Here is a 12,683-nt window from a genome sequence, read left to right on the forward strand (position 1 = left end):
TGCAAGTTGAGCTTATTTGGCTATAGGGTGTATTCCCTGCCGGTGGGCCGGCAGCCGGTCAGCCGGCAGAGAATACACATTGAGCATATGTTGACCTTGTTTACCTTGACCTGTATCCCCTGCCGGTGGGCTGGCAGCCGGTGGACCGGCAGAGAATACACTTTCAGCCTTTTTGGCTTTGTTTTACCTTGGCTTGTATCCCCTGCCGGTGGGCCGGCAGCCGGTGGACCGGCAGAGAATACACCTACTTCTATTTTTGGCCTTGTTTCACCTAGCATGAATCCTCCGCCGGTGGGCGGCAAATGGTGCCCACGCCGTGAGAGAGCACTGGTAATCATTATACTCTTATGTTCATACATGCTTCACATGAATTGTTTACGTTATGTTTGTGCAATCATTGTTACTCGTATTTGTGACCGGAGTGTGACGGTTTACATTGTGTGACTACTCGACATTCCTTATTTATTTGCCCTCGGACATTGGGTCACGATTATGTGCCATTGTTTCCGAGTTGGGCTATCTTCCTTCCGCCTCTTCGGACCTTGGGGTACGGATAGGTACCATGGTTCCGATTTGGGGTTACTCGACCTTGGGGCACGGCTAGGTGTCATGGATCGAGTCTTGGATACGATTTGGGATTGTATGTCGAATCGGGTGTCGTCCATCCCGAGAGTCCGGCGATTTAGACTAGGACCGTATTATGATCGTCGTCCTACCGGGAGGTTGGAGTCTAGGGGTTTGTCTTGTTTTGAGTCAATCCTTTGTAAATGTCTTGCTTGTTACGGTCATTGGTGTGTTCTTATATACGAGAGTGCACGTCTTCTATGCTTGTTTGTGAGAGTCTTGGTCCTATCGGATACTAGTGGTGAGATGCAAGCCCCTAGCTGCGATATGATCGCCGGGATTGATGTTCCCATCCGTTCTTATGGTGAGATGTAAGCCATAAGTATGAATGTGACATTAGTAGCCACGTCCCGTGCTATGGTTGTTAAGAGGTTTTCAAAGGAATGGCTATTGGTTTCCATCCATGTATTTTCTATTTAATTGATCCGTTATTTACTTTCTTCATATGATTCGATGCCTATCTCATTAAGAATGCAACATGCCTATATCGTTATGATTATCGTTATATTCCCTTGTTCATATTATTCAAGTATGATGCATGATCGATATGTTTAATTAAGTTCTTGCTTATGTGCATTTCGACATATGGTGGTGGGAGAACCCGAGTTACTCCCCACCGACCGTGGCGTTCATGTTTACATGAATGACAGGTTTGTGATGCAGATTATGGGGAAGACGTGTGAGCTAGCGAGAACGTTGACCCTTGGACCTTAGTTATAGGTTGCTTAGACTCACCTATCGTTAGACTTGTGTTTATTCGTGGGATATCTTTTCCCCAACGCACTTGTTTTAAATTGTAAAACTTAATTATCTTTCTTTTCATTTTTGTTCGATCACTTATGGTGGATTTCGCACTTTAAGCTTTTAAAGGTTTTAAAAATCTCGTATTTTCCGCTTTAATTTTGATGCCCTATCGAGGGGTGTCACACGTTGCTGTCATGAGTCGAGTATGCATATTGGTTATTTTGCACAATTCTCGGTGGTATTCGTATAATGTGTAGTCTATATCGAGTCGAATTGGACAAGTGGAATATGATGGTTATAATGTGGTACCATAATTAGTAGGATCATGTTACAAATATTTGGTGACTTTGCTGCTAGTTTGTAATAATGTATCTTGCGGTGTGCTACATAATTTCAGTGATTTTACATTTATACGAGTTGTAAGTGTGTAATGTCAAAGAGTGGGTTGTGTCAGTGTGAACCAAGATTGTGTCGTGGTTTGTGAGTAATGTCAAAATGGTATAATATGTGTCAGTTTCTGGGACAATGAAGTTGTTTGACGGTGAACTTCGGGGACGAAGTTCCTTTTAAGAGGGGAAAAGTAATGTCGCAAAAAAAAAATGTAATTAAAAAAATTTTGCAGTGTTTTTGTGGTAATTTAATGTACATGAATGATTGTTTGAATAGTTTCATATGTATGTTTTATAGTTTCATATGTATGTTTTGGTAGCTTCATGGTGATTGTAGTGCAATTAAGTAAGGATTCATAATTGTTAAATAAGATAGCATGTTGTATACTCTATTTTGGTAGCTATTCGTTACGGTGACTTGAGAATTCAATGTTATTAGCAGAATTGTGTTGTAGGGTCAAAGTAATCGAGTATAATGAAACATATGTGCGGTGTAAGTCAGGAACATGTGTTGTTGTGAGTTTGTGATAAAACCGTTGTGTTGTATGTCTTGTAATTGGTATTTGTTGGCCGGTGATGAATGAAGGTATAGTCTCGTGGGTGAGTTGGTGCATGTTTGAATGATATGATGTAGTAGTATAGGCGATAGTCGAGTTGGTCGTCCTTATGGTTAGTAGGTGTTCAGTAACTCAAAAAGGAAGTTAGCGGCTTGTTGGGGATTGTGTATGTGTTGTGTGTTAGGTGGTTGATGATGATGATGTTTGATGAACATACGTAGTGGGATAGTATTTCTAAATAGTTTTGTTGATCTATGTCGGGTAAACGGTGGTGTTGACTTTGGGTTCTTTGTCGTGCGGTTCGGGAGAGGATGAGTCGAACTTCGGGGACGAAGTTCTTTTCTAGGGGGCAAGACTGTAATACCCGTCCTTTTAGGGACCCGTTGACTGACGTTGACCGATCTTAGTGAAATGTCGTGGTCTTAGGGAAACCTTACGAGAGATATCTTGTGACATGGTAAGCTTTGGGTGTGTGGTACTCGATCTAGTCGAGGCCACTCGATCGAGTAGTTTGGAGGCTCGATCGAGTAGGGGCCACTCGATCGAGTAAGTTAGTTACTCGATCGAGTAGCGTGTTTACATCGAGGATTTATATATCGTGTTTCGTGAAACCTTAAGTCATTTCCGCCATTCATTTCCTAAACCTAGATGCCATCACCCTTCCTTCTCCTTCACCATAGTTCCTTCCTTGAGGTCCTTGAAGATGCTTATGCCATGGGGATAGGTTACTTGAGTCGGGTAGCGGTCTTGGTGCCGGATAGCTATGCGTAGGTATGTCATCATCATCATCCTTGTCGTTGTTATTCTCAGTTAGGGTTATAGTGATAGTGATTGTGATAGATGATTGTATTGTTTGTATAGGTGTATTGCTTGATTGATCGATGTCATGTGAGCGAACGTGGAATCGCTGCGGTTGGCTAAAGGTAGGTTCGACTACTCAGTACTGTTGGTAGTCTAGAGTGTCTGTTGTTGAGGTTGTGTTGTTCAGTCGATACGGCTGATTGGTCATGTGGTGTTGTTTGATTATCGTTGTTGTTTTGGTACAGCTGATTGTGTTGTTTGTCTCTGGTTCTCGAGGTGCGTCCTCGGCTGAGTGTAGTCACTTGCGGGAGAGGCTTCACGCCCTAGTTTCGCCCTCCATGGAGCCTGCCACGGGAGGGGATGTGCACATTAATGGGACAGGGTTATCGCTTGATATGATGAGCAGGGCTTAGGTGGGAACGGCTGCGGTCCCCCACTGGCAGAGCTGGTCCAGTGGACAGTAGGTGACGAAGATTGATTGGTGGAGATGTGGCTGGTGCGTGTGTGCTGTTGTGTCTGCTTTATTGTGTCAGTGGTTAGTGTGTCTCTTCAGTTACTGACCTTGTGTGGTTTTGTGTTCTTGTTTGTTTCTGTTGTGTCTGCCGTGATCCCTTATGGTGAGCAGTCAGTCTTAGCAGGTATGTCTTGGATGATAGCTGGATACTTGGCAGGATGAGTCTTTCACGAGTTATGATAGAAGTGTAGATCATACAGTTGATAGTAGTCCGAGTTGTATCTTTGTATATCTTAGTTCGTTAATCACTGTTATATAACTTAATAGTTCTTTTATCGACATTTGATTATTACTGTCCTCGGGCAACCGAGATGGTGATGCCCTTATATGTTAGGGAAGGTCTTGTTAAGGCTCCCTGGTATACAGAGGTGTAACAGAATAGAAGACGGTAGCATTCCTCTGCAACTTCAAATAAAGCTCATGGACATCCTACACTCAAAAAGAGAACATAAAAGGTACAGATAAATTAGTGTAGCTTTAACTATAGAGAAATACTAACAAGAAATAGTGTAACTTTAACTATAAAAAGTGCACTTCTAGTGCAGAAACGTGTAATTACAACACTCCTAAAAAAGTGTAATTGTAGTGAAGAAAAGTGTAACTTTAACCACACAAATTATAATTTTAATGAAAGAAAGAGTAACTTTAAAATAATAAGTTTAATTATAATTGACAAATGAACAAAAAACACTTACATCAACAGCCCGAGCTTTCAACTCCTCATCATCTTCAACACCAAATGAGAGTTCAATCTCAATGAACTTCTTCCTGGGTGAAGTGGAAGCCAGTTGTTTTGCCGCATCAGTGACCACATTGCCAATGGCTAACACTTTGCTATCAGTGGGCACACCACCAATGCTTAACACTTCCTTTTCCAGGCACCGAGGATACTTGACCAAGGACAAAATTTGGCGACCCAAACAATTATTGTCTAGCTCACCATGTAACCTTGCAGAAAGCGTCTTCCGGTCCCAGTGCTTAATGAGAGGGAGGTCGTGGGGACAGCTCTTACCACGGAAATCGTAACGTTGAAAATACGTAATCATTAAGAAAGGGATACAGCCAAGCAAGAACAATTTATTTTCAGCAACAGCTGCCGCGGCCTTAACAATATTTTCTAGAACATAACTACACCAATCGTACTGCGTAATAGCCTTCACATCTTCAACGGCTTTCAAAAGCTTGAAGCCAATCCCGCTGTATGAAGTTAGAGTGAGGAATGATGACATGGTGAGCAGAACAAACAGCCTGCAAAATCGAGGACCTCCATCTTTGTATTTTTTTTTTAAATATCTTTGAAGACAATTCCTAAATTTACCCCGTCGTTACCCCCTTTAATAGTGTATGCTTTCTGCCATTTGTCTTTCAATTGCTTGTTCTCCGGCACTTGAGAATCCTTTTGGCGGCCCGTAGGTACTAGTTCAATGGTTTTAGGGCCAAGTGGTAACATGAAACAATCATATACATCATGCTTCGTGACCATGGCCTCTTTCCGTTTAGAGGCCTGAAAAACATACGACTCGTCGCTAAATGCATTGAGAAAATCTTTAACATAGCCCAGTGGATATGATTTGAGCTTAAGCTCCAGAATACCTCCAAAACCAATCCTCCGTACCGCCGCTCGCTGAGCATCATTAAGCTTTTCGACCAGCTCAACAAGCTGCTTTGGGCGGCACTTGACAGACACCTTGGGTTTTTCTGTCTTGCCTTCTTTAGCCTCCTCATGATCTGACATCTGGTGAAGAAAACAAAAATTAACTTACAAGGTGAGAGATAGACCTTAAATAACACAGAAAATAAAGTGTAATTTTAGCTAACAAAAGTGTAATTTTAACAGACAAAAGTATAATTGTAACAGACAAAAGTGTAATTTTAACAGACAAAAGTGTAATTGTAACAAACAAAAGTGTAATTTTAATAGACAAAAGTATAATTTTAACAGACAAAAGTGTAATTGTAATAGACAAAAGTGTAATTTTAACAGTCAAGAGTAGTTTTAACACACAAAAGTGTAATTTTAAGCAACAAAAGTGTAATTTTAACAGACAAAAGTGTAATTTTAAGCAACAAAAGTGTAATTTTAACAGAATATCTGGGTAATCTGAATTAATATGAACATAACAATAAAAATGTGCTAAAATATAAGGGTAATCTGAATTAACATGAACATAAAAATCTGAATTAATGTGCTTCAATAGAATAGTACAACATAACAATCTGAATTTATGTGCTAAAATAGATATGTAAATGTGCTAAAAATAACTGGGTAATCTAAAATAGATATGAACATAACAATCAAAATACAGTAAGCCAATACAGTAATCCAATAGAATAGTACAACAACAATGGCGAATGGCGAATACATAACAATGCCCAATAAAGTAAACTGCAAATGGAGGAATTATAAAAAATGGATAATCAAAATAAATGAAGAGAAAAAATCATAAAACAATTACCTTTATAACCTAAAAAAAAGTAATCTGAATGGACGAAAATGGCAGGTTGTAAGTGAGTGAAGAAAATGAAGAAGAAACCGATAATCAGGTAACAAAAAGCGATAGAGTTGGGAGATTTTGAGAGCAGTTTATTTTTTAGACGGTTGATTATTATTATTGGGGTTTAATTTGGGGAGGAGTTTATTTTGAATAATTCAGTGAAATGAGAAAGAGGGGGGAAGACAATGGGACGTGTATAATTGTTGATTGACAACCTGCATGCATGCTCATGACCTATGAGAGGTAGGATGAGAGAGGTAATTACAATAGCCATTAGAATAATATTATTAGTTGCTTTTTACTTTTCATCTAAGCAATTCATATCCAAGATCCAAGGGTACACAATGGTACTTATGGACTCACTCTTAGTAGAAGGACTTAGTTGATCCTAATACTATATATATATATATATATATATATATATAAGAGAGAGAGAGAGAGAGAGAGAGAGAGAGAGAGAGAGTAGTTCTAATAAGTCCTTATAATTAGTTGAGTCCTTAAGTCCTAATATGAACCATTAGATTAAGAATAATGGATGGTGGAGATTAGATAGGCAATTAGACAATATTTATGGGAGGGAAAAAAAAAGCAACGTGTGATTAATACACTTTGGCTGTCATTATTATGGATTTAGCTTCCCAAAACCGACATAAACACAATCTAAACTATTTCCAATATGACGTTTAATCATCAGCTTTTTTTTTCTCTTTAATCATCTCCCCCAAGGCTTCATGTTCATTATTCATTCATAATTCATTATTCCACATACGTCTTCATATCCGTATTTTTATTGGAGTTCTCATCTCCATCCTTTGTTTGTATATAATCCGGAATTTGCATGCAACCATCTGAAAAGGGGTCGTCTACAATATATCAAAATATCGACAACCATGGACAATATGCATATTGTCGAGTTCAACAATGGTAAGTACAATTTTCTAGCGTGTTGATTTTATTTATTTAGGGACTACTTCAACTTTGTTTTTTTTTTTTAAAATAATTTTTTTAAAGAATAAATTGATATGGAATTATACTGATGGGTAAGAAAACAAGTTGGAAGATGAAGTTGGAAGATGAAGATGAAGATGAAGATAGAAGATGAAGAGTCTTGACATGTAAAGTTACAAAGACTTAGATGTAGAGTTACAAAATTTGTTATGTTGCCCAGCCTGTATGTTGCAGGAGGAGTGTTATGTCGCTTGTTTAGTCATAAGTAACTAATGCGTGTAATTTGGCAACCTTAGAGAGTAGGAGTTCTTATGTGTAAAAAAGCTCTGAAGAAAAGTTCCACTAGGTTGGCAGTAAAGTTACAGTTAATTGGGGCTAAAGTTACAGTTTTAGTTTCAGTTAATCTATAAAATTGTGTTGTGTTAGAAAAAAATTTATGACAGTTTCTGTTTTTGATTTTTACAGAGCAGGATTGCTGTGAGGACGAACCAGAGGTAGAAGAACATGAATTTGCAGAAGTCATGCAAAATGTAAGTGGAGATGAATTTTGTAGGATTGTAGAAAGCGAGTTTACACCATTTGTCGGGTAGCAGTTCAATGACATAGAGGAAGCTGTAAAGTTCTATAAGATGTACGCTCTTGCATGTGGTTTCGATGTGCGTAGATACACAACAAAGGAGTGGCATGACGGGACCATTAAATCAAAACTTTTAGTTTGTAACCGAGAGGGATTTACATACGCAAAAAAGATGTGCAAAGACAAAGAGATTAAATTATTTAAGGACACACAAGAGGGGGAAGAAATTGGAGAAAAGCAGCGGAGAAAAACGAAAGTAAGGAGGATTGGGTGCAAAACGAGGATTAGATTGCTCATGTTCAATGGTGTTTTATTAGTTGACCGATTTCACGCGGGACACAATCATGAACTTGTTGAAGTTAGAGATAGGGAGTTTCAAAAGTTGTCAAGGAAACTACACAAGTATCACAAGGAGCTCATAGTCTATAACTCGAGGGTTAGTGTACTCTTCCTATTTTAATCACTGTGAAAGTTACACTTTCCTTCAGGTACAATTACATTAATCACTGTTGAAGTTACACTTTCCTTAAGGTTACACATAATCCGAGTAGAGTTACATATTTACCAGGGTACAATTACATTAATCAGTGTTAAAGTTACACTTTCCTTAAAGTTACACATAATTCAAGTAGAGTTACATATTTTATCGGATAAAGTTACATTATGAGCGTTAAAGTTAAATTATTGTTAAAGTTACATAATTCTCGTTTTGAAGTTCCAAATTTATTCAATTGAAGTTACAGTTACATTGCACTACATTTTTAGATTATGAATTCTCATTGGATTAAAATTTTTGATGGAATTACACAAATTTCTGTTAGGGTTACACTTTCAGCGAAGTGGAGTTACATCTTTTAGTGTTACAGTTATCCTATGGTTAAAGTTACATAGTTATGCAATTGAAGTTCCAAACATATACGTGTGCAGTTACAAACTTATTGGATTGTTTTTAACCAGTGTAAATGACGTTGTTTGAATGCAGTTGAAGATAGGTGCTACAAGGACATATAAAATGTGCAAGGAACATGTTAATGGGTTCGAAAATATTGGTGCGAGTTTAACTGACTTCAAGAATTTCCATAGAAATGTTAAGTGCTATATTAATGAGAGGGACGGTCAATTGTTCATAGATCGATTTAAAAACATGGCAGAAACACATGAAAATTTCTTCTTCGATTATGAAGTCGATGCCGATGGAAGCTTGATCGGGGCGATATGGGCGGATGGTATTGCTCGACGAAACTACTCTGTATTTGGTGATGCTGTGTCTTTCGATCCAACATACTCGACAAATAAGTATGACATGGTATTTACACCTTTCACGGGTATTGATAATCACAAGCGTTCAATAAATTTTTGTGGTGCACTTCTTTTCAGGGAGAACGAGGACTATTTTGATTGGGTGTTCAAACATTTTTTGGTGGCAATGGGTGGGAAGGAACCAAAATATATTATAACCGACCAAGATGCGGGTATTATAAAGTCTGTCAAGAATGTTTTTAAGACAGCTAGGCATCACTTCTGCATCTGGGATATCATGAACAAGGTTCCAGTCAAATACGGGGGTACAACCAAAGATTATCCCGAATTTATAAAGAAGTTAAATGCCATAATCTGGGACGACGAACTTGAACCGGATGAATTTGACGTTCGCTGGGGTGAGATAATGAAGGAGCATGCCGTTGATAAATCTGCTTGGTTTGAGGAAGTGTACCTTAAAAGGAGGCAATGGGTGATGGCCCATTGTAGGGACCTGAATATGGGAAGTGTTATGAGGACAACACAAAGATCGGAGAGTGAAAATAGTTTCTTTAAAAAGTTTGAGAACAACAATGGAACATTAGTTGAATTCTGGATGCGTTTTGAAAGTGCAATTGACCAACAAAGACATACCCAGAAGAAAACTGATAATGACAACAGGCACACGTCCCCAAAAATGGTAACTCAATGTCCTATCGAGCGGCATGCAACAAGAGTATACACACTTGTCGTATTCGATGAGTTTCAAGAAGAGATAAAAATGTCAACGGATGGACTTGGTGCCAGGGGTTTCACCGTGGAGAATGAAATAGAGCTGGCAAAATTAAAGGATAGATTAAGAGGAAGAGTTTTTGAGGTTCATTTCAGACCAGGTATTTATCACTGACATTTGTTATTTGCACTTGATTTTTTTTGGTTACAATTAAATACCACTAGAGTTACACATAGTACAGTATATAGTTACAGTTGTTCCCCTTGCGGTTACACAGAGCAACGATTAAAATTAAAACTCTGATAGTTTGTTGAAGTTACAACTAAACCTTGATGCAGTTATAAACAATAAGACTTGCAGTTACATAATATTTGTTGCAGTTTTTTTGAGTCCTTTGTTTTTTTGTGATATGTGGCGAAACAGGAACATATGAGGCAACATGCTCGTGTAGAAAGTTTGAAAGAGCTGGAATAATATGTAGGCACATCATTTGGATTTATTCAAGTAATGGTGTTCAGTCCATACCGAAATCGTACGTGGTTCGAAGATGGAGAAAGGATGCAGTATACGACGCCTCTGATGGCAAGGAAATAATTGATCGAAAACAAATGGAAATGACAAAGTTATGGTCTGAGATACATGAGACTGTTGGAGTACTAAGGGGTAAAGATAAGGATGATATTGAGACCTTGTCCAACTTAATTAGGGATTTCAGAGAGAAGCTGTCACCGTCAGCGGAGGAATTGACAAAGCAGCAAGAAATTGAACAACTACTGGGTTGTAAGGCCAGCAAGGAGATAACAATATTGCCTCCCAAACATGCGAAAAACAAAAGGAGTGGCAAAAGGATGTTGTCTAACAAGACAAAAGCCGAAGCATTGTTATCTAAACAGAAACGGATGTGCAATAATTGCAAACAAATGGCACATCACGACAAAAGAAACTGCCCCAACCCGTTTTCGGAGCGCCCAAAACAATCTATTGAATCATCTTCGGATGAAGACGAGGATGAGGAAGAGGACGATGAATCTTCTGATTAGAAGTTTAGGATTAGCATATTTTAATTTACTATTATTGTGTAAGATTTAAATGAAGAACAACTATTAAAATCCTTTTTTAGAGTCAATGAAACTTTTTTGCCTTACAATTTGGAAATGATAGTCTGCAAACAAAAACATCCATTGAAGTTACACAGATCATAGATTGGAGTTACAGATAATATCCAATGAAGTTACAAAATATATGATATTAAGTAGCTTGCGAAGTGTAACTGTATGGACTATTGGTGTAACTTTTTAGGGTTCAAAATATTTAAAGGGGTCTCATCCCTTTTGTTGTATAGAAGGTTTGTATTGGTTTACAAAATATTCTAAAAGTTGTATTGGAGTTACGGAAACTATCTATTGGAGTTACGCATATGAGGGAGTGAAGTTACAAATATGATTTTAAGTATCTTGGACATTGTAAATGTATGAGGATACTAGTGTAAGTTAGCATAATCTAACTTCAAAGCCAATTTTTTTTGCTTTATAAAAGGTTCGAAATAATCAAAAGGGTACAAATGTGAGAATAGCTATTATTGTACAAAATATTCTAAAAGGTACGTATTGGAGTTACAAAAAATATCTTCTGAGGTTACACAAACAAGGCAGTGAAGTTACGAAGTATATGATATTAAAAATCTTACACAGTGTAACTGTTTCACGCAGTAGGTGTAACTTTATAGGGTTATTTTGTAACTAAAAGTCATGAAATTTAGGAAACAGGGATGCCTTGAACTTGAACAAAAAACAAGGATAAAAATACTCAAACTTCATCGCCAATTGTTTGCTATATAGAAGGACTAAAATTTTCAAAAGCGTACAAGTTTGAAAATAGCTAGCTTGAATAGTGTTCCAAATATATTCTAAAAGGTACAAATGTCACTTTGATGACTTTAAAATTAACTTGGTGATTTTACGCCTAACTTGAATTGTTTTCCAAATACTCTCTTTTTGATCTACCCAACCTTTAATCTTCTCCAAAACTTCTTTTCTTATGCCATTCATGTCAGCTAGTACAAGGGATGCAGCAAGCTGTAGTACCAAGTAACGCCGGTTGGTCTTGCTGTTGAGGTCATTATGCTTGAAGGGCTCACCTTCGTACATTAACATGTGGACCATGGTGAATATGCCAGACTCCTCGTGAAGAGGGGGAGGACGCGTCCAATCAAAATTTATCTGGCGATGCTCAAACCCAGCAACCTGACAACCTCTGCTCACCCCTTTATACTCCAAATAGTCGCTCATAGCGGACACCTAAACATAATTTAGTAAATTTAGCAATTGAATTAAGGAAAGTATAATGGACAATTCAACATTGGAATAATGAAATCAGACTTACAAGAATAGTTGCCGCTTTGCATATGCCAGACTTGCTCGGATCTGGGTGAAATTGGTTGTCCAGTAAGTCCACAGTTTTCGAGTTAAAGTTGATACAAACACATGCTAAATGGTCATCAGCTTTGATTGGTATGAAAATTAAATCAGCACCCAAGTTGATAGTATTGCCACAATCCTTGACAAAGATGTCCCAATGTTTGTAAAGCATATCGTAGTTGATATCACTGGGTGTGCACTGAGTTGGTGTATCCATTAGCCGCATGAGAACGTCCTGGAATAAATGAACATTAAAGAGGCTGAAGTTACAAATTATACTGGTTGAAGTTACACATTTTAGCATATGAAGTTACTAATTATACGGCTGAAGTTACACTTTTTAGGCGCTAAAGTTCCAAAATTACATGGGCTGAAGTTCCAAAATTATAGGAGCCGAGTTACACATTTTACAGGTTGAAGTTACAACTTAAACGTGACCAGGTTAAAAAGAAGAATAAAAGGTGAAGTTAATAAACATAGTGACAGAGAAAATAGTTATTAGGCTCGAACCGTTTGACGTAGCCCAAAGAAAGCCATCCTAGAAACTTCAAAACCCTCTGAATCTATCTTGTTCAGCAACATTGCCCAACACTCAATCACAAATGAGGACATTAAACTGTTTGGTAGCATAGAAAGGATGTCATC

General features: G+C 37.9%; 1 protein-coding gene across 1 annotated transcript; it reads left to right on the forward strand.

Annotated features, from left to right (window-relative positions):
* Nucleotides 1–7,014: 7,014 nt before the first annotated feature.
* On the forward strand, nt 7,015–10,661 carry LOC141589921 (protein FAR1-RELATED SEQUENCE 5-like). Its single transcript, XM_074410542.1, has 4 exons — nt 7,015–7,048; nt 7,538–7,602; nt 8,632–9,781; nt 10,045–10,661. Exons 1-4 carry the CDS (start codon nt 7,015–7,017, stop codon nt 10,659–10,661), a joined length of 1,866 nt encoding a protein of 621 aa, XP_074266643.1.
* Nucleotides 10,662–12,683: the final 2,022 nt, after the last annotated feature.

The sequence above is a fragment of the Silene latifolia genome, chromosome 7 (genome assembly GCF_048544455.1).
Source record: "Silene latifolia isolate original U9 population chromosome 7, ASM4854445v1, whole genome shotgun sequence".
NCBI classification, from domain to species: domain Eukaryota; kingdom Viridiplantae; phylum Streptophyta; class Magnoliopsida; order Caryophyllales; family Caryophyllaceae; genus Silene; species Silene latifolia.

Coding starts and splice junctions, on each gene's coding strand:
- LOC141589921 (XM_074410542.1), top strand. CDS start 7,015: ATGGACAATATGCATATTGTCGAGTTCAACAATG. Junction 7,049..7,537: donor TATTGTCGAGTTCAACAATG/GTAAGTACAATT, acceptor TGATTTTTACAG/AGCAGGATTGCTGTGAGGAC. Junction 7,603..8,631: donor TTGCAGAAGTCATGCAAAAT/GTAAGTGGAGAT, acceptor GTTTGAATGCAG/TTGAAGATAGGTGCTACAAG.